Here is a 22,651-nt window from a genome sequence, read left to right on the forward strand (position 1 = left end):
AGAGAATGGAGGCTTCAGAATATGGGACTTGCCCAAGGTCTGCTCCCTGATGCCCATGGACCTCACCAACTCACCAAATATTTCTACATGAGAGCTGGGAAGGCGAGCTGAAGATGCTCTGTATGTGCTCCATTCTGAAATAGAACTGGTGCATTGACTGCGGAAGAGTCAATGTCATTATTAAAAGTTGACTGTTTGGCAATATTCAGTCACAATGTCAAACACCTTCAAGCTACACCAGATATCACCCAGTGGCATTAAACATGTAGGACAGTCGAGAAAACAAGTACAACATGCCAATTCTTCTTACAGTGCACCTGTGAGAGCCTGAACATCCCTGAGATACAAAGACTATGTTTGCTTAAACCTGAAAAGAGAGCTAGCAGATTTAGCACTTATTCTGAGTAAGTGTAAAAAGTTTTATGCATTCTTGAATCTCTCTCATCCATAAAGCAAGAAACACCACACAAAGCACAAGAGTGCCTGATGCTGCATTTCCTCCAAACTCAGCGCAAAGAACAAAGATGATAAACAAGAAGATTATCCGCATGAGCCAGCCGAGAAATGCTCCCAAGGGTGATTTTTCAGAGGCACTGTTTGGTTTTATCCAGCATGGTCCTTACCCAGAACTTGACTAGGAAAAAGGAGTTCTGGGGCCCCCTCTCATACAGCTCCTTCAGGCCACCTTTCTTCTCAGGGAACTTATCATAGATCTGGCGGATGTCGACTGCTTCTAGCAGGGGATCACTGTATGAGGGGTTCGTCTGTCCAATATGCACGAAGAGGTGCTTGCTATACTGTAGGGGGAGAAAAGTGAAGGATAAACATGTGGAAGCAGATGGTACCATCCTCCACAACAAAGATTCAGCCATGACAAAAGAGAACCAGATACTCCTGCTGATGCTGCACTGGGAAATTTGAGACTTAGCTCCCTTACTGCCAACCACTGCCATCTGGACAAAACCCTCCTAAGTCACCACAACAGTGTCTACATTGCACAAAGCAGCTGGAGGAGGTCAGAGCTTAGTCTTGGGCTCCATTTATTACAGACAGCTGATAAATGGAAGGCCAGGTTTAATGCAAGCATCAGAAGGCAGGAGACTCATCTGCAGAAAGCTGCTGTTTTTAAGAGCAGGGAAACAGCATCCCCACTAGACAGAAGTTCTGAACAGTCTTCTCTAAGAGTTACCGTTTCAGGGTCACGCTGCACTTCCATGAATGCTGAATACTCAAGGAGCCGCAGCTTGGTAGAGGCGATAGTGCGGTCCTGCCAGACTGGCACAGCCGAGGCAGCAGGTGGGAGAGGAGCCAGGGGCTCGTAGCCTAGAAGAAGAAAATGTTGCAACATTCCTGAGCACTCAAGGGCAGTGTTTCTCAAACTGTGGGTCGGGACCCACTAGGTGGGTTGCAAGCAAATTTCAGGTGGGTCCCCATCCATTTCAATGGTCTATTTTTAAGATATTTGACTTGATGCTACCATGGTATTGTGACTGCATTGGGGGAAATGTTACAGCTCTGTACTTTTAACAGGCTACTATGTATATGCTTTCAACAAGGATAGTAAATGGGACTTACTCCTGGGCAAGTGTTGGTAGGATTGCAGTTTAGGATTGTTAAAAATTTTTCCTGCTTGATAATGTCACTTCCAGTCATGACATCACTTCTGGTGGGTCCTGACAGATTCTCATTCTAAAAAAGTGGGTCCTGGTGCTAAACATCTGAGAACCACTGCTCTAGGGGAAGATTTCAGCTGCAGAGGCAATGAGAAGCCTGTTAGGTTCCCATCTGGTCCAGCTGCTTATTCTTCCAAGCACTCAAGAACTATGGCTACGTTGTCTAAGCTGCACTTAGCAGTGGAACCAGATTTCCCAAATGATTGGATTCCAAAGTTTAAATATACATGTTTGGTTTTTGTGAAAAGCTCTGGGCAGCCCATGAATTTCGAAAATAGCTGAAAAGAAATGAATTAGGTTCTCCCTGTGCCCTGAACCAAGGTTCATCATGAACAAAAAGATGGAATGGAGTGGCAATTTCCTAAACTCCAGATGGAAGTACAGGTCATATGGAATGGACTGTCTGGGTTGAGTATCACTTAAGATCCCAGCTATTACAGGGGGGGAAAGACAAACATATCCTCCTATCCACAAAGATGTCTTTAGGTAAAGAGTACCAGGAAGATCATGAGAGAAATAAACTTTCTGATAGCTGCATAATTTCCTATTACCAGGAAGGTCTTCCATCCACCCACCCCATATCACAGATGATGGGTAGCTGGGGGCTAAGATAAAGAGATCAATGGACAACTTAAATATAGGTACACCCACATAGTAGGGAAGGGTTTGCTCAATCTCTCAGAACATCCTAAAAATAATAATACTTAGAGGCTGGGAAACACCTTTCATAATGCAAAAGGAGCATGTCTCCACAGAATTTTTCCCATCTTTGGGTTCCATTTTTGCCATATATTTCTGTTTTACTGATGAGGTCTCCCTCCCTCCTGCACTTCCACAAGCCTACTATGACTTTGGCTATGAAGACAATTCCAACAATGGCTGCCCTCTTTACATCTCCATCTGCAAGACGGAAAAGCATAACTCCATCTCAGGGAGCATATCAGCTGTAAGGATGTGGTCTTACAGCATGACTGCAAAATTCCATGCAGACACATCCTAATGCATGGGAAGGTGGTAACCACTCTTTAGTTCAGACCCAAAGGAGATTCAAGATTGAATCCTCCTTTGCATTTCCCGCTTGAAGCAGCTGTGAGGACCCGCCCCAACTTGGGTCAGAGCCACAGTACTGGGGGAACGAGTTGTTGTCCCTGAAATCATTTCCCCCAATTTTAGTTGTCTTTCCAAAGCTGCCATTTGCCCATGGACAAAAACGTACACCATAACCCCACTTCGGAAAAGGAAGAAAAAGAGTTAACCATTTGGAGGGGACTAATAAGATATGCAATATCTCCGAAGGATGTTGGAGAAATCCACTAACCTTGATCAAGAATAAGTTTTCAGCCACCAAAAAATGTATTGACAGAGAACAGCTATTGTGTGTATGAGTAAGTGGGACCAGATATTGGAACTGGGTACGGAAAGCTAACACCACTTTGTTTCTTTATGAGGCAATGTATCAGCTGGAGAAAGGAGGTGAGCCAAATGACTTACTGGCTAGTGATGGAGGCATGGGTGGCTGGATGGGGTAGGCTGGTTGTGCAAAAGGTTTAATGCTGAAAAACAAAATATTGTCAAAAAGGTCAGTCTCATCTTATACAAGTCATTCAAAGGTGGATGTCTCCTACAGATCACCAAGATAAACAGAAACTAGAACTCCTTGGACAAGGGCCATCAGTTCTCGTAGTGTTCTCCCTTTCTCCCCACCTGTCTTCCCTGCTCTTTAAGGAACAGAAATTGACCAGTTCAGTTCACAACAGGATAGGTGCAGTTAACCTTCAGTAGTGATGCACCAAAATCAGAGGAGCCTGACCAACATCATCTATAAAGCAAGTCTCCCACCTGTTGTGAATCTATGGTTCTGTGGTTGCTGTATCATCAAAAGTAAACAATGACTTCATGGTGTTTTTTGTATTGCAGTTTCTGGTGTATGTATTACTGCTACACAAACACTGGACAACTTGTATTGGAGATACTGACATGGTCAAACATAGCATTCCAATGACTATGAAGTCCTCCATATATAAGCAAAGGACGGCAATGATTAGTTCTCCTCTTCCTCCTAACCCAATGAAATCTGCCTCCAAGTGATAGAGATGATCGGGGGGGGGGCAGAAACTGTATCTATCCTTTGGAAATGCAGCATTAGGAAACAGTAAAGGAGACAGCACACATGTAAGCGTTTTGGGTTTTTTGGATGGATGAAATGTTTGTCTACTTTTCAGAGCACATTTGTCAGTGCATTAGGAGGATCTCAAGGTTTTAAAGGATGTATTTCAAAGCGTAGGGGAATTGGGGGCAGAGATCCAATTGCACTTATTGTTTAAATATTCTCATGGACATCATGTACACTTACACCTCCATGTACATTTCACCCAGCCAACACTGACACCTACACATTGAGGTTGTTCTGCACGCTCAGGGCAAAACTAAAAATGCAAACAATAATAGCTGGAACGTTATGCAGTTGGGAAGATATTTCTTTGAAGGCACTCCCCGTCCACAGTGAATACTGACTGTTGTGTCAAAAGTTTGCCCCATCAGATAAAGTTGTCTTAATCTAGCCTCTCCTTTTGTGGTTTTTTGATGTAGGGCAATGTTGTCAGATAGGGGAGTTTTCCAACAAATTGACCCTTACACGAGACTTGGATTGGTTTATTCCCCCCGCCCCCACGCAAGCTCTCAATTATGCCTGCTTGAATAAGCTCTTCATCTGGAAGAATCTGAATGCAGTGGTTTAGAAACACAGGAATAAATGAGCCACTTGCTCACAGACAGCTAACTGGCACTAGCTTCTGTGCAACAATTCAGAATCCCTCCACCAGTGTCCAGCTCTAACTGATATGCAACTCCACGTTTTTCCAAGAGTCTATTCCCTGAAAGTCATGTTCAAGCCTTTGCAGAGATCTTTACTTACTCCTGAGAAGGTCCAGACTGTCCTGGGATAGGTCCACTCCAAAACTGAGGAAATGAAAACACATATAATGAAATCGAGGGTATGCCTGACAGCTGATTTTAAAGCTGCTGTTGCTCAGATCAAAGGAATTCATTGCTACATTAAGCAACTGTCTATGAAGGACATGTAGCAACATGTCCTACATGTCTATGTAGGACAGCTTGGAAAAGTAGCAACACAAAATTAAAAAGAAACAAAAAGGAATGGAGCAGCTGGGAGTTTCACACAGAACCAGTGAGCCCCTAGGCATTGTCTGGATTTGGTTTGCCACAACTAGATAGTGATGTGCATGCATGTGTGTGCATACATGTGCAGAAATTACAAGGTGAGAAGGATTAGATGAGGGTGTCAGGGCAGGCAAGATGGAACAAGACCTCCCATGTGTGGAACAAGAGTTAAATGAAGGACATGTGTCAGATTTGCAAAAGACAGAAGTGGGGTGGAGAGGGATAGGATAATGGATATGTACTGGGGATAATATACACAGTCACAGGAAAAGTACACATAACATGTTCTGAGCCAGGGGTGTCCAAACGTTTTGGCAGGAGGGCCACATCATCTCTCTGACACTGCATTGGGAGCCCAGAAAAAAGGAATTAATTTACATTTCAAATTTGAATAAATTTACATAAATTTACACAAATGAATATATTAGAGATGGAACTCATATGAATGAATGAAGGTCTTGCAATAGCTCAAGGCCTAAAAAAGGCCTTGCACAAAGCAAGGCCACCCTTTCCTTCACTGCCACTGCTGCATCACAGACATGAAACAACAAGCAGAGGAGGAAGCCCTCGTCCCACAGCTCATGCAAGAGGTCGAACAGTCTCCCTCATGCTGAGAGCAGCTGCGCTGGGCCAGCGCAGGCTCCAGCAAGTCTCTGGAGGGCCAGAGTCTCATTGGAGACTGAGGGCTCTCTGCGGGCCAGATTGGCAGTCATTGAAGGCTGCAAGTGGTCCTCAGGCCATGGTTTGGACACCCCTGTTCTAAGGTAAGCCTATCTGTTTATGTGAGTTACACAGTCAAACAAATCCCATTTTGGAATCATCTCTACTTACGTCACCCTGGTACCACCTTCTGTAATAGAAGCTACTGACACTACATTCACATCTACCCTTATGCAGAGTTAACTATTGGTTTGACTTCCTCTAAAAAAGGCAAGAGCACACTGAAGCATTTCTTACCCTGGTAGGAGCAGAGAAGACAGCCTGAGGGAGTGGAGGAGGGGGGCTGAGCTTGTTCTGCAGGACACTGGCAGATACAATCTGTGCAGACGACATGGAAGCCATACTCTGCAGAGCCTTGTCCTTCGAGACCTGATCCTTCAAAAAGAGGGGAGAGAAGAAGCAGAACAGAGGAGTCATCAGCCCAAATCAGCAGTAACCATCTGAGATTGAAGATCAATCTACACAAAACTTGATCATTTTAACTCTGCTTCCTTTCAACCAAGTACCTCATGACTAGACAGACTAGAATTTTGTCACTAGATCCAGCTAGGAATGTGGAATTTGCGGTTTAGAACAGATTTGTAGTTCAGAGAAGGAGAAAACAAATATACATTCTGGCGTTTATCCAGGTCTTCAACCTCAGCTTTCCAATAACCTCTCAATTTGACAGCTATTCATTTGCTACTTCCAGCAATCCTGCACTTCATTTCAGTTCCTACGGAGAAGGAGTCCCCAAACAACAGAACACATCCAGACCACTAACACATTTTGATTGACTTGCTGAGCCCAATGGCATTATAATTACACAGGGTCCCTCCATTCATTCCTCTTCTCCTGCCACCATGCTTTGCCTTCCTCCTGCTGGATGAAGTTGACTGCTAGACTAGGTTGTTCTTGCTAAGAGCAAGAAATAACAAACAGCCAAGTTACTGAAAATATTCTGCAGTATATGTTTCTTCTATTGTGAAAATTATCAAAATTTTGTGTGTATATCCACACAAAATGGATATATTATTTTCTATATACTTGACCCCCTTTGGCTCACCCTAAGAGCAAGACTGTGACCCTGGCAGCTGATAATTTGAGGACCTCTGCCATACAGCATAAAGGTTTCTGCTTTCTACCTCCTTTTCCTTGGTGGTACACAAACCACCAAGAATTTAATGGGACAGAGATGAAATTGAATGGCACTTACCAAGTTCATGGCCTGTGTGTGGGGAAAAAAAAATAAACATGGTTAATACTTCTGCTGTCACACTGGGCACTGGAGTGCGGAGTAAGGAGCCTACACAATTCATTACAGCTATTAACATAATAGGACCTTGATGTGTCAGAGAAAGCCAAGCTTCACTTTAGTAAACAAACTACATCAGAGGGGCTGGTTTCTACGAGAATCTGTTTGTGGAAATGATAATCTGGGGCCCATGGTTCCAGAGGAATTAAGAAAAAGAGGAGTGACTAGAACAAGGTTTATTGGAACAGGTAACTTTGTCATATTTACAAATCAAGGACAGGGTGCATGAAGAAGGGTGCATTGACTGTCTTGGTCTGATCAGGACTGAATGGGGATAATAACATTCTTGCAGAGATTGTAGTGCAACGAATATGTAAGGTCTGGTCATGCCACTCTCCTATCATGTGTCGGCTAAACTATACAGAACACATAAGTGTATATTATGATGTGTGACTGAGTTTAGGTTCCTGGACTGTGAACACACAACTTTTGAAAGTAGGCACAGAAAAGTACCCATATAATTAAAAACTGACACTTTGGGATTTGAGTTGGGATTAGTTTACACAGTTCTTAAAACAAGAAGCAGAGAACTGCTTAGGCCAATAGATCTTGTGTGTTTCTTTGCGATTTGCTTTTGATCTTCCTGGATAGGGCTAAGATGGCAACTGAACTCCACTTTTCCTTTTTGTCCCTAATGCTTAGGGACATTGCAAACTGAGACTAGGCATTGCTCTGCAGTTTAGGACTATAAGGGTGGTAGCAAATGGAGCACAGAACAAGCATATACACATTTAAAAGTCCTCTCAGGTGGACCTGTCATCACAAGGTATGGGATTTTATGGGCACTCCTCAGAGTATCAGCTTGCTATTAGTTTTGTCTGTAGCTGAGCATTTTCCAGGTTTGACAGAGCACAATATGACTGGCATAGAAATGGCACAGGGTAGCTGCAGACATAGAAACCAGATGTTGGCTTCTCCCAATGAATTCTCCTGCACTTTTCTCCTTATGTATCTTGTTTTACATTAAGAGCATAAGTCTGATGGCAGGCCTGTTTACTTTTGTTCTGTATAGTGTTTAGGGCTTTTCAGATGCTTTTAAGGCCTGTATAGAGGTGTTTATTTCCAGTGAATAAGACAGAATTATATCCTAAATAAGCCAACACAATGGGCTTACTTCTGAGTAAAATAAATAACACTGTTTTCAAACACCTCTATCAATGTATAATTAAATAGATGCATTATATTTTCAAGGAATGTAACATAATGAATAAAGTTGTGAAATACACAAAGCCCCAGCTATAAGTATGAATATACTTGCAGATATACACATGGAGATACACATGTAGATACACAGGGAGAAACTTAGCAGATGTGCTTACATCAGGCAAGTGCAACTTATAAATGCTGAAGCCACCTGTCCTTTAGTGCATGTTTTGTACCCAAGGACAAAGCCACAGCTTCAACTTGATCCATTTGGAACTCTGAAGCAAGCCATGACCACCCACTGCAAAAGATTCTACCACTGAACACTGTTCTGCAAGAGTGAGAACTTAATTCAACTGTATTACATTTTGAGCCTGGGCAAAATTGTATAGGCAACTAATCTGGTTGTGGACCCTGTTAGCTATTTTAGATGAAACAATTGGCGCAGCTCAATAGGTTGGAAACTCTAGGTGCTTTCCAATACACACACCAAACAGCAATGGAGAAAGACCAGTAACAGTTCAAAGTGTTCTTCACTCTCCATTAAGACCCACCCATATATGTGTTTTCTACAAGCACATTAACTCTGCAAATCACAATACACAGAACACACAGAGGAAAGGGTTTTAGGAAAGGTTAGCCAATCTCCAGTTAAAGAAAGAAAGAAGAAAAGGGAAGCCAACCACAGGATAAAAGCTCTCCAGTTTTATCCCTGCTCAACTTCCTTGGCTCCTGGTTCCCTGATCATGTGTCAAGTATCCTGAATCTGTAAGAGCAAACCACAATGGAATATACCCATCTCCTGTATCTCTTCGTCCTAACCAGCTCATCCCATTAAATGAGCCTCCTTTAAATGAGCCCAACTACCTGTAAAGACCGTCATATGCAATGACAGAGAAAAACCTTAAACTTCACCTGTTCCTATACCTGCTAAGATAAATATGGGGTTCAAACATAACATGTTGAGGGTCTTTTAATATACTTCAGTCTTGGTTTTTGTTAACACACAACCCACCATCACCACCCAAGATAGTGATTAGAATCTGTACATACCTAACATGGGATTTTTACAACAGTTTTTTCCTACATAAAAAGCATTCCAAAAGAGTTCTGCTTTGTTAAGCAGATTATTTTCTGTTTTGCTGCATGGCCACAGTGGCCATAACAGGTCAATCTTGGTTTGAGCTCCAATCCTTTCCTATGTTCAGTCTAGCATAATGCTACTCTACGAATCATAATCCTATGGCTGATGAAGTGATATAGCAGTAGTAAGCTGCCATGGCTACTGAATGGTGACCAGGAAGGAGGATATGAGCCAGTAGAGACCATGGAGTCCTTTCCCATTCTACTACAATTCAGAAGTAATGGTCATTTACTACTGCTATGTCACATTCACAAACACTGCTGATCCAATAGCATTTCCTTAGCTCAGACAAGATCCCAATTCCTGTGGTTACAGTGGGAGCAACTGCACCAGAAATATACCAAAGGTGGATAAGTAGTGGCAGGTGCCTGTGGAGAAATGTAGAACCGCCACATGCTAGACCAATGGTCACTTGAGGATTCCAGCTATCACTCTCTCACCCTCCTCAGTGTAATCAGAACATAAGAGCCCTGCTGGATCAGGCCAAGGGCCCATTTAGTTCAGGTTCCTATATCTTACAGTGGCTCACCAGATGCCTCTCAGAAAGCACAAGATAACAAGACATCGGTATCTTGTTGCTAATCCCTTGCATCTGGAATTTGGAGATAGACTACCACTATAACCTGGAGGTTTCACACAGTCATCATAACTTGTAAACTGTAATTGACTTTTCCACCAAAAATCTGTCCAATCCTATTTGAAAGGCATCCAGGCCAGATGCCATTACAGCATCCAATGGCAAAGATTTCCAGAGATTAATTATACACTGAGTAAAAAAAAATAAAATTTATTTTGTGTGTGTTCTGATCCTGGACTGGGATGGCTTCATAGTCTTTAGAAGATTAACTAGACCACTGGGACCATAACTCAAATTTACAGCCTATGTTTGCACACAGAAAGTTCTGGTTCAATCCCTGGTATCACTAGGCAGAGCTGGGAAAAACTGAAACCCCGAAGATTCACTGCTACTGGTAGTCCCTGTACTGAATTCAATGTATCAGTGACTGTTTAAGGCAGCTTCTTATGTTCTGAGGTAGCTTTCCCAGATAGATTATGTGAAAGCTTCTGGTCCCAGGAACAAAGGGAGGGAGCAAAGACATAAAAAGGAAAAAGAGCGGCAACCACAGAGCACAGCGTGTTAGTTGCCAGCATAGCCATGGCTCAAAGGTGGGAAAGCCGGGGAAGCGCGTACCTTCAGCTTGGACTGAATCTCACGAGATTTCCGTCTGGCTAGAACCTGCAAGTGGCTAGAGACCTGCAGAGAGAAAAGCAGAAGGAGAGGGGAAAAACAGCAGAGCCGTCAACCAGAGGAGAGGAGAGGAAGGAGAGGGGGCTGCCCATGCTCACACACCACGGACGCATGGGCAGGGTCTCCAACGTACCTTAATGCCAACCTGGTACTCTCGCACCTTCTTCCGAGCTAGAACCTGTATATGGCTAGACACCTAGGCCCCGCCAAGCCATTCAAAAAGGAAAACACAAACAGAATGAAGACATGATCCCACATTGTTTTGTGTGACAACAGTGCTCAAGCACCCAGGTGACACACACACATACACACACAGGTCTCCTAAGCCAGCTGAAGTTCCAGAGGACAGGTAGAAACACTCAAAGGGAATGACAGTTAAACACTGATTGAAAATGTATGACCAAGTCCCCAGCTGGAAGAAAATTGTACAGTGACTGTCTGCCAGGGACCAAGACTGGTGTTAAGCATTTGAGGACAGCATCCCTGGAATTGCCTTTTAGAATGCAGCTTTATTCGCTTAACAGCACGCAGAGCAAGTTATTATTGCAAGTATAATGTATACTTGCTATATAATATTATAGCAAATATAATCTTTATTGTTTCTCATACTGCTGAGCATCTTGGCTTCAGGAATAGAACCATTATTCATGCAGTGTTGCCACATTTTCTCCTGCTACGGAAGTTGTAAAACATTAAGGAACACGAATTTAAGGCGTTCGGGTTTGCAAACGGCCTTCTGTTTTTGCCACAAAAGTTAAATGAGTAGAATTCTGAGTCTAAATTCTGTGATCTTTCAGAGAAAGATGGCACCACCATCTTTATACAGTTGTCACAACAGCTAATACGTATATGGCATCCAAGACCCTGAGTCATTTCTGCAGAGCAAAAATAGTATATTAGCTATGGGACCATAGCTCTGAGAGGCAGATTAATATTTTGCATAGAAACCCACAGTTTATACTGGTCTTAAAACTGCCTCCAGAAAGACTCTTTGTGGGAATTGACAATGCAGAGTTTCCCACTAACAAAATATTGCACAAGCTTCACAGAAAGGTGAAGTGGCATCTTTACAAATTTAAGAGTACAGATGAAGAGACTGGTTACTACACTATTTGTATAGACACATAGTGAGACAGACAGTATCTAAGTCTTCCTTTCTACAGATTTTATACCATACTAGGACATCTCTTCAATGATTAGCATTGCTGGCGAGGTGAAATAAATTTTGTGGGCAGCAGTAAAAGGCAAGTCACATCTGCTCCCTTTCACAATGAAGGCTAATACCCACTTTGCTAGATAGCTGGACTCCTACCACTCGGTAAAGCTTGCAACCCAATTAAATGCATTTAGGACTATGGTATAAGTCCGCTCCAGTTACTTAAACCTAGCATTCCAACAGAATGGCATAGCAGTGGCAAACTTGGAAGACAGGCACAACAGCTCTAGATACATATGATGCAAAGATTCAAATTGACAAGACCCATTTTTTGCCAACCGACCCAGTAGCACACTAGTACCTACAGACACCAGTGCAGGTATTGACTTAACATTTCCAGTTTCACTGTAGTGGGAACACAACCATCCAGAAAGGGGAGCTGCTGTAAGCTCTGCAAATACATTTTCTGAATGTTCGTCCCCTTCCAACACACACACACTGACTTTCATTGATATGTCAGATCACACAGGGTAGCGCAACTCATGAGAGCTGGGAGTTCCACAAGGAAGTGTGCAATCGCCCACCATTGACATTTAAACAATCCAGAGTTTCTCTTGCATGTTTACGGGTGGGTGGAGGGAGCATGAATGCAAGAAAGAACCCTTTTTCCATGTCTGTGGTTATAGCTACAATTGCTCAGTTATTCAGAAATTTCTGCAATTATCCTCCTCAAACTATCATAGCATACAGGATAAGTGCTAGCTAGATATAAAGACAAACTGAATACTAAATGAGAAACTATTTGCCACACCTCTTTAAGAGGTGAAGTGTTTGAACAAATGTAGTGCTCAAACTGACCCTGTCAGCTGCTACAGAAATTCTGAGATTACTTGAAATGTCTACAGAATTTATAGATAGTCAAAGCATTCCTATCCTACAAGTAAGAGGAAGGACGTAATCCTAATCAACTTTCTAGCACGGAGATAAGGGCAATGCAACTCCAAGGTAAGGGAACAAACTCCTGCCTTGAGGAGGCCTTTGTGACTGCGCCCCCCCCCCACTGCAGGATGCAGCACATGCCCCACTGGCACAGCTATGCCAGCGCTGGAAAGTTGGTTAGGATTGTGCTCAAATACACACAAACCACTGTTACCTAGAGGTCCTTTTTTCAGGTTTCAGATGTACTCTTTCACTAGACTTAATACCCACAACTCATGTAACATTTCAGCTGACCTTGTACTGATTCCTTGGGAGTCTGCAGGACAGGGTAAAACAAATGCAGGGTGGATGCATACATTATAGTGTTGTCACCCCTCCCCATCTAATTCCTTTTCCTTGACTTCCAATTGTGCACTAAAGCAGTGAACCAGAAGTTTGGTTCTGGAAACATCTATGCAGCTCTGCAATAGAAAACAACAAAAAAGCTTCAAGATCCAGGGGTGACTTCCAGGCTGGCCATTTTTGTTTTGCTCTCTGCTACTATTAGTCACACAAGCATGTAGTGCAGATTGTACCACATCCTATGATTTGTAACTATTTGCATTCCACTTCTGGTTCATTCAAATAACACTTCATTACAAAGAAATCTTACTCTGGCCCTCTTCTTGGCCACTGTCCCACCTCTTTCACTATCAGAGTCTCTCTCTCTCTTTACTTGTGCATGTGAATTTGAGCCCATGGAGCCAGGCACCTCGCTACTATATTCATTTTTTCTGTTGGCAGGGCCTAAGATTCTGGCTGCTTCCCTTTGTTTTTGAACATACTTGTTAATTTGATGGGTAAGGGTGAAGTTCTTCATTTGCAGTATTTATTAAGGAGAAAAAAAACCAGCCTGACATTCCAGGATGAGAAAAGCACATGTCCAGTATGGGCAGTGTGCAAAAAAATTACTCCTCCCAACTGCAAAGAACAGAAGACAAAACAAAATTCGGCTCAACAGTGTGCTGGTTCAGACACACACCCTCAGTTTCTAAAGATCCAAGCCGCATCTACAGCTGAGAACAGAGATAGAAGCAAACAATGGAGTGTGAATTTCCCATATGGCTCATTCCCCATTTGAAATACATGTCTGTGCCACAAAACACTTTCACTTTGGCCATCCAACATTTCTACTTTTAACAGCACCCCCTACAGTGCTCTATGGACACTTTTGCTTCAGAGTCCTTCCCAGTTCATCAGAGAAGTTAAAATGCCACATGGAGACTTGGTGTTCTGGAGGGAGGCGCATCTCGGGTGGACAATAAAAAGGGACAGGCAAGTTTGCTTGAGGGAGATAACGTAAAATGTCAGAACTCTTCTAGTTCCAACCAGAGTGACCAGATGTCATAACCTCAAAAGAGGATAAGGCAGCCTAAAAGGTAGGACATCCCAGAAAAATGTAGGACATGACAAAAGCTAAAAACACTTGTATTCTGATTTCATGAGGTTAATTTAAACACAGTATTACTCATTATTAAATTTAAAACTATATTACCTACGATTACATATAATTTATTAATTGCAAGAAGGTTCTGTGCTGCCTGCTCACAGGGAAAAGGAAGATATCTCAGTTCTTTTTCAGGACACTAGGATAAAAAAAGAGGACATGTCCTGGAAAAAGAGGACTTCTGGTCACCCTGGTTCCAACCTGGTTCTGAAAGGAAAATTTTGGAAAGCCTGTACTTGTTTTGAGCACATGTAATGCAGCAAGGCGTTTGGGAGTTCCTGTTCTCATTAGACTTCTTGGCTTTCAACCAAGGATCCCAAGATATTAATCAAGCAGGTGCCAATTCTCATAACTTTTGTACACCCAGTTCAATGACACACTGAATTATGACGAATGAACACATGTTCATGCAAACAATTTCAGCGAATATTTAAAGGGTGCCACTTTCTGATAAATACATATTTGCTAGCGCAAGGTGCTTTTTTGTTTTCAATCTTAAAGAAAATGGAAATAAGCTCCAAATTCATTTTTACCTGCTTTCTTGTCCGTGTTTTCCCCGTTCGCAGCTTGATATATCTTGCTATCAATTCATTGCGGCCTAAAAGCAAAGGAAATAAAACATGATGCAAAGCTAGAGTCTTGTCCCCAGGTCCTTCTTCAAACCTTCACACTCTCAACATTAATATAAAAATGTATATTATTTATAAAATTTGTATTTTGTATTTGCCACCTAGCCCCCAAGATTTCCCTGCACCCTCAGCCTGGAAAACAGCCAAAGCACCATTCCTAGTCCTGTGGCATTTTACCAGAAGATGGCGCTAACACAACAGTTGTCAAAATGAACAAGGTGGCCACCAAAGGCCCTTTCTGAGACCCTGGCGGTTTAGACAGTGAACAAGTCACTTAGAGCACTCTGCAGAAATGGCAAAGCAACATGAAACTGAAGGGTGCACACAGAAAGGAGGGCACAAACACAGGACACCCAGAAACCTCACAAGAAAAACTGCTGCTCCCATTGTGCCAGTTACAGAATTTCCTCCCACTGTGCTGGGAGAGGCCCAAGACTAGAGAGGCCACTGCTGAGGAAGAGGCCAGGAACCTGAAATGCTTCTTGCCCAATTCCACCACCCCTTCATCATTGCACCCACATAACCAGAGTGTGCACTTTGGTCCAGAATCTTAGTGATGCTTCCCATTGCCTCATCTGAACCCAAGAAAACGTCACACAGCACAGAGTCAAAAAGAGCTACACAATGAAGACACAGAACACCCCAATTCCAAATTTCAGGGTTTGATTCTGTGACACACGACAACAGGACACACTCCCTAGCGCATATTTTAAGTGGCACTGGCTTTTTAAAACAGCACTCCGCATCCTCCTCAACCTAATATGAAGCAGAAGTGCTTTTGCTCTACATTTTACAGGCCAGCTGTGGCCAATCTAAAGTCAAACGTCAGAGCAGCTGGGAGCTTTCTTTTCCCTTGTCCCCTCCCCTCCAAACATGGGGCGTGTGTGTGGGGGGGGAATGGGGTGGGGAAGCACGCCAGATTTATTTTAATGGACCAGATGGTGGTGGCTGAAGCTAGCTGAAATGCCCTTGCAGCCAACTTAGCATATCTTTAAAAAAATAAATTTAGAAAGCTGAAACAACTGTGGTTGTTCTGGCAGTGCCAATACCCCGTATTCCTTTCAAGGCAGGCACTGGATGAGAGCTCAGAGAACAGGCCTCCCTCTGTAAACGAAGACACACCACGATCCCTCACCCATGATCCCGCTCAGGAACAGACAAGGCCAGGTGCTGCACAGGGTCAAACAGCACCGCTTGCGAGGGAGAGAGGAGGAGGATGCCACATACTGGAGAAACAATGCCCGCATCATAAAAGCCAGCTGGCTCACTGCACATCCCTTGACATGGGTGGAAAAAAAGCAAGCCTCAGAGGACTTGCTCCCTTTTACGGGGGTGGGGGTGGGGCAGAACAGCCCCACTAACTAGCACTGTACTTTTTGACCCTGTAGAACCTTGGAAGGCCAATTAACAGAGCCCTGCAACTGTGAGGAGCTGCCCCTTCTGGGCTTCAATTACTGCTGCCACATAAAATGCAACTCACAAATATCTGTCTGTATATTCAAGGCTTTCTCTCAACCTCTTCCTTCACCGTTAAGGGAAATGTGGCACAGAACTCAACAGCACAACAGCCCCAAGAAATAGCCCTGGCAGCCTGATCAACTGCAAACTGCTCAGTACTCCCCCCTCCCTCTCCCACAAGTATATTCTGGATTAAGAAACACAGTATTCCCTTGGTGGGGACACGGATTGCAAGAGCCCAGCCTGAGAGATTAATGTTCTTGTGATGAGGCTGTACAACATTGCAATTTTGCAGCCATCATGACTTAAGTCTTCAGTCACACCTGTCAACCATGTATTGGTTTAAAGTTAGGATTTCTAATGAGACTATCTTGATATTGACATTGGTGGGTATGCATCATTTTAATTCTCTCACATGCCCAATGCTACATCAGGTGCTTTACGGGAAATTAAATTGGTAGCTCCAGTCATCCAGTGCTGTGAGGAGCACTTTTGCTTGCCCACTGTCCAATAAGCCTGCCAAAGGAACCCTCTCATGTGGGTGGTGGCAGCAGCACTTCATTTAAGTGCAGCTGTCACTGCCACCTTTGATGCAGCAAGGCCAGAGGTATTGGGGGTGGGGACTGGCGGCACCCAACTTACCAGCAAGAAGAAAAGCACCACCACTGCCACTATCCTGACAAACACTATCCTGACCAACACCTACACAAATAACCTGGAGCCGCATCTCAATTTGCTGATGTGGTAGATTCAACTAGCTTCCTGCATACCACCTTGAATTTCATGCACAAGCTCAGTAGCCAATCATCTGCTACCAAACGTCAAACAATTGCTTCTGACTGGCTCTCTCCCATGTGGGATCTGACATCACACTAGATCAAAGAAATGTTTCTTTTCAGAGGGGAAGCATTTTAATTGACTCAGGATGTCCAGTTCCTGCACCAACTGAATCACCGTTTCCATGGACGCAAACATCAGGCCTACCGCTTAGGAGAAGAGAGGAAGAGCATTTTAAAATAACTTCTATGAACTTTTGCAACTCAAGTATTTTGCTTATGGAAAATTTTGCCTTCTGGCTTATGACATTCAGCATCTTAAAAGCCACGTAGGAATACTAGATAAGATGTAATGTCTAATTCTTTTGAAGTGTTTCTACACTCCTTTTAACGTGTGTCTGAATTCTTATTCTGTTTCCTAGATAAACAGATCTCTTTTTTAATGAAATATAGTGGAGGGAGAAACAAGGTTAGAAAGCTACTTCACAGAGCAATCCCATGTGGGTCTTCTCAGATTCTATTTAATGGGGCTTACTCCCAGGAAAGTGTGCACAGAATTCCAGCCTCAGTCAAGCAAGGAAGATATGGAAGGTTCCACAAACTGAGTTTGCCTTGACCCTCTGACGGTTAGACTGCTTGCTTGCTTTCCCTATAGGACTATTCATTCCCTCATCCCCCTTTGGGAGGAGTGAGAAGGAGGCAACTTTCCTTGCTGTAGAATTCATCCAGATCCATTGTGGGCTGGATTTCCTGGCTCGGGGCTTGGTTAACTGTTTCAAGCTGCTACTGGCAGCAGTGCCTGAACATGCTGCCATGTGCTTGCTAAAGGGCAGCACAACAGGGAGCTGGCCCTTTGGTATGTGGCCCTCCCAAGTAGAAGGAAGACCAAGCCATTGCCAACAGTGGGTCTGGGAATTTGGAAGATAATAAACTGAGGAATGAACTTCTCTGCTAATTTAATTGGCTTCTTGGATTGGCAACTTCATAGATTTTTGAAGCCCTTAAACTCTTCACTGATAATTTCCGATGCTTATTTGACTAACTACAGTTGACTTTTCAAGTCAACAACAGACTTACTGGTGGAGGAGTTAATAGCCTGGTGGTCTTACAATACTAACTGTAGTCATTGCTATGATTTTGTTCAACCTCTAAAATTTTGATCTTCAAAGGTAATACTGAGCAACTTAACTATTTCTTGCACTAGTGAAGGTATGACATCTCTTTGGATGCTGCCGCACTGCTGGAGGGTGGGATGGAAAGGAGAAGGGAGAGTGTCTTTACCAAGATAGCAATAGCAAACCTCCCAGCCATTCTACTGATGTCTCTGGCACTTCTCGTGACTTAGATAGGAGATATAAGACAGAAACTACAGGGAAAGCATGAGAGACTCCTAGCAACCATCCAGCATGTAATTAGTCTGTGGAACTCCTTGCCACACGATGTGGGGATGGCATTTGGTCTGGATGCCTCTAAAAGGGGATTGGACAAATTTCTGGAGGAAAAGTCCATCACGGTTACAAGCTGTGATGGGTATGTGCAACCTCCTGATTTTAGAGGTAGGCTACCTCAGAATGCCAGATAAGAGGGAGGGTACCAAGATTTAGGTCTCCTGTTGTCTTGTGTGCTTCCTGAGGCACTTGGTGGGCCACTGTGAGATACAGGAGGCTGGACTAGATGAGCTTTTGGCCTGATTCAGTCAGGCTTTTCTTATGTCCTTATGTCCTGTTTACCACACCACTGCTGAGGTTTCTAATCTGCCTCCTGCTTTCCCCAGGCTACCTAGCTCACCAGACCAGCAGCAGCAAAGCAAAGCAAGATAGAGACTCACATCCTCCTAAAAGTTATGTTGCCAAGACAAGAACAGTTCAGGTGTAAGCAATGGTTGGTAAGTCTAGTTCTGATGTGTGCTAAGAGCTGGTATCCAAGATAGTTACAATTAAGGAGTGGAGGTAGATAATTGGGGAGGGAGGGCTGCATGTTTTTGGTGAGCAGAAAGAAAACTTGGAAGAAGGATCCTGAAAGGCAAAACAAAAATAAAACCGTGGGTATTTGGGACAAACTTTACCAAGGAAGAAAGGGATGCAAGTTAGTGCAAGTGCTTTTTATTTCCAGTTTTGATTTCATTTGAGAAATAATTACAACATGAAAACAAGAAAATTACTGGAGACAAAGAAGTTCTGAAAATGGGAAATATCAGTAGGAGACAGAAACGTTTCAGATTCTGGATGCAAAACAGAATTGTTGAGGCTTCTGAAGTAAAATTAGAAACAAAGAATTTGGAGACGAAGTCAAGAGGAAGAGTTTCTAGATGCAAAATTAAGTCTTCTGGAGGGCAAGCAGAACTTCCTTCAATCCCAATGATCCTTCATGCTAGGAAGGGGTCTGTCTGCTCCCTTGGGGATGCATGCCCAGAGGACTGTCTCCTCTAAGTCTGATCACCCCCTCTTCCAATTAGGATTCCTTCACCAGTGAGTAAAAAGATTGAGGAATGACAAAGTACCATATGTTGTCCACAGTTATTTCTGGGAGGGTTTTTTTTTCTCTGCCCCATCACCTTCACATCAGTCTGAAGGAGAAGGCTGACTTTGGCAGCCATTTCTCACATCTTCCATTTATTCCACACCAGCCTGGCTCCCAGAGAATGCCCCTCACTTGGTTAGAAATACTGGTCTAGAACAACAACTGTTTCACTTTGTAACCTGTGCTACATAAATTGCATCATAATGCCCTTTGACCTATCTGTTGATTAGAAAACACTCTCCTGACCTGGTATTTGTGTCCTCCTCACACCTGGATGCCTGCAGGTGTCCCAATATGACCAGTCCTTGCCAGGATGCAGGAATCCTAGAGCAGCCTAGCTGTTTTGGAAAAGTTGAGGCAAGAATCCTAGCTGAGTGGCAGAACGTATGCGGTCCCAAGCAGGGGTGGGAAACAGCCCCACTTGAAATTCTGGAGAGCCACTGCTTTAGACAACAGCGAGCTGTGTGGACAAGAGTCTGACTCCGTATAAGGTTACCTCCTATTTTCCTACAGTACAATGTCAACAGTCATTGGGAGAGGAGCTATTTCTTACTGTTAGAGGACATCAGGGCCTCACGACCTGGAGGCCAGCAGGTGTCAAGCAATTGCTCAAACAGGCCAGTGAGTGTGAGTGCAGTCCAAGAACAACTCACTCTGTGCCTGACCACTCAGTACCAGGGATAGTTATAATCATCATCAGGATGGGGGCTGTCTTAGATGAGCACAACGAAATGCTCAAATTGGGATCCTAAAGGGAAAAGCAAATTAATATTTGGGACAAGCAACAAGTCAGGTCAAGTAAAACCCCACTGGTGACTTTGTGCAACCTCATCTCTGCCGAACATCTGCCGAGATGTGTTCTTTGCATCTGTCTTCACGGTAGAAGACCTTGGGCAGATACCGCTGCCTGAACGGCCCCTCCTGACCGAGGAATTAAGTCAGATAGAGGTTAAAAGAGATGATGTTTCAGACCTCATTTATAAATTAAAGATCAATAAGTCGCTGGGCCCTGATGGCATCCACCCAAGAGTTATTAAGGAATTGAAAAATGAAGTTGCTGATCTCTTGACTAAGATATGCAACTTGTCCCTCAAAATGGCCACGGTGCCAGAAGGAAATGTCTGGAGCATAGCAAATGTCACGCCTATCTTTAAAAAGGGAAAGAGGGGGGACCCAGAAACTACAGGCCAGTCAGCCTAACATCCATACCGGGTAAGATGGTGGAATGCCTCATCAAAGATAGGATCTCAAAACACATAGACGAACAGGCCTTGCTGAGGGAGAGTCAGCATGGCTTTTGTAAGGGTATGTCTTGCCTCACGAACCTTATAGAATTCTTTGAAAAGGTCAACAGGCATGTGGATGTGGGAGAACCCGTGGACATTATATATCTGGACTTTCAGAAGGCGTTTGACACGGTCCCTCACCAAAGGCTACTGAAAAAACTCCACAGTCAGGGAATTAGAGGACAGGTCCTCTCATGGATTGAAAACTGGTTGGAGGCCAAGAAGCAGAGAGTGGGTGTCAATGGGCAATTTTCACAATGGAGAGAGGTGAAAAGCGGTGTGCCCCAAGGATCTGTCCTGGGACCGGTGCTTTTCAACCTCTTCATAAATGATCTGGAGACAGGGGTGAGCAGTGAAGTGGCTAAGTTTGCAGACGACACCAAACTTTTCCGAGTGGTGAAGACCAGAAGTGATTGTGAGGAGCTCCAGAAGGATCTCTCCAGACTGGCAGAATGGGCAGCAAAATGCAGATGCACTTCGATGTCAGTAAGTGTAAAGTCATACACATTGGGGTGAAAAATCAAAACTTCACATATAAGCTGATGGGTTCTGAGCTGTCTGTGACAGATCAGGAGAGAGATCTTGGGGTGGTGGTGGACAGGTCAATGAAAGTGTCGACTCAATGTGCGGCAGCAGTAAAGAAGGCCAATTCTATGCTTGGGATCATTAGAAAAGGTATTGAGAACAAAATGGCTAATATTATAATGCCATTGTGCAAATCTATGGTAAGGCCACACCTGGAGTATTGCATCCAGTTCTGGTAGCCACATCTCAAAAAGGACATAGCGGAAATGGAAAAGGTGCAAAAGAGAGCGACTAAGATGATTACGGGGCTGGGGCACCTTCCTTATGAGGAAAGGCTACGGCGTTTGGGTCTCTTCAGCCTAGAAAAGAGACGCCTGAGGGGGCACATGATTGAGACATACAAAATTATGCAGGGGATGGACAGAGTGGATAAAGAGATGCTCTTTACACTCTCACATAACACCAGAACCAGGGGACCTCCGCTAAAATTGAGTGTTTGGGAGAGTTAGAACAGACAAAAGAAAATATTTCTTTACTCAGCGTGTGGTTGGTCTGTGGAACTCCTTGCCACAGGATGTGGTGATGGCATCTGGCCTGGATGCCTTTAAAAGGGGATTGGACAAGTTTCTGGAGGAAAAATCCATTATGGGTTACAAGCCATGATGTGCATGTACAACCTCCTGATTATAGTAATGGGCTATGTCAGAATGCCAGATGCAAGGGAGGGCACCAGGATGCAGGTCTCTTGTTATCTGGTGTGCTCCCTGGGGCATTTGGTGGGCCGCTGTGAGATACAGGAAGCTGGACTAGATGGGCCTCTGGCCTGATCCAGTGGGGCTGTTCTTATGTTCTTATGTTATGAACAGATTGTTGCAATACCATTCTCTCCCAACCGTATGTTCCCTCTCCCAACAAACTACCAGGGCAGTGCAGAGTAATATGCTAGGGTTCTGCTGCTAGAGCCCCTGATGCCTCCAAGATCACAGTATCTCCTCCTTGCTATTATGACCAGACAACATGCTCATGTAGCCATCTTCTTATTTTAATTATGGCCACTGTGCCACTGTTTGCGATTTTGCCATGCTAATCTGTTGCTGATCAGGCAACAGAGGACGGTGTTCTGGGTGTCTCTAAACTCCACGCTACTACATGATGTTACAGTTCTTTGATTTCTAGTACACCTCTCTGGAGTGGACAGGAGTGACCATGACTAGTAACAAGGAACCTGATTAAATGGCCTATGTTTTGGCCCAGTCTATCAGATTAAGTACCTTTCCATTTAAAGTTTCCAGTTCAAGTCCACACACTAGAGTAGGTGAGTAGGGCTACCAAGAGTGCCAGTCTCTATTCAAAGCATGCACTGTGTGTGACATTCAATTAGTACTCTTGTGGCAAGACATGTAATCCCAGTTGCTGCTAAAGTATAAAGGACATGGGTCTTGGGTAACTGACCAACTGATCAGCATAAAACTC

General features: G+C 43.8%; 1 protein-coding gene across 4 annotated transcripts in view; it reads right to left on the bottom strand.

The window, feature by feature from the left end:
- The window catches only part of TEAD3 (TEA domain transcription factor 3), a 102,501-nt gene that overhangs the window by 8,356 nt on the left and 71,494 nt on the right, over positions 1–22,651 (bottom strand). For 2 of the 4 annotated variants that reach the window (XM_066623343.1, XM_066623339.1), the window contains 9 exons: positions 14,518–14,582; positions 10,537–10,599; positions 10,347–10,409; positions 6,769–6,780; positions 5,811–5,948; positions 4,588–4,631; positions 3,165–3,226; positions 1,190–1,323; positions 624–797 (listed from right to left, as the gene is read on the bottom strand). In XM_066623343.1, coding sequence (XP_066479440.1) covers positions 624–797; positions 1,190–1,323; positions 3,165–3,226; positions 4,588–4,631; positions 5,811–5,948; positions 6,769–6,777 — 561 coding nt within the window. In that variant the 5' untranslated portion in view covers positions 6,778–6,780; positions 10,347–10,409; positions 10,537–10,599; positions 14,518–14,582. The remainder of the gene's footprint in view (positions 1–623; positions 798–1,189; positions 1,324–3,164; positions 3,227–4,587; positions 4,632–5,810; positions 5,949–6,768; positions 6,781–10,346; positions 10,410–10,536; positions 10,600–14,517; positions 14,583–22,651) is intronic. The other 2 variants (XM_066623340.1, XM_066623341.1) reach the window with 2 other exon arrangements.

The sequence above is a fragment of the Tiliqua scincoides genome, chromosome 4 (genome assembly GCF_035046505.1).
Source record: "Tiliqua scincoides isolate rTilSci1 chromosome 4, rTilSci1.hap2, whole genome shotgun sequence".
Lineage (NCBI taxonomy): Eukaryota > Metazoa > Chordata > Lepidosauria > Squamata > Scincidae > Tiliqua > Tiliqua scincoides.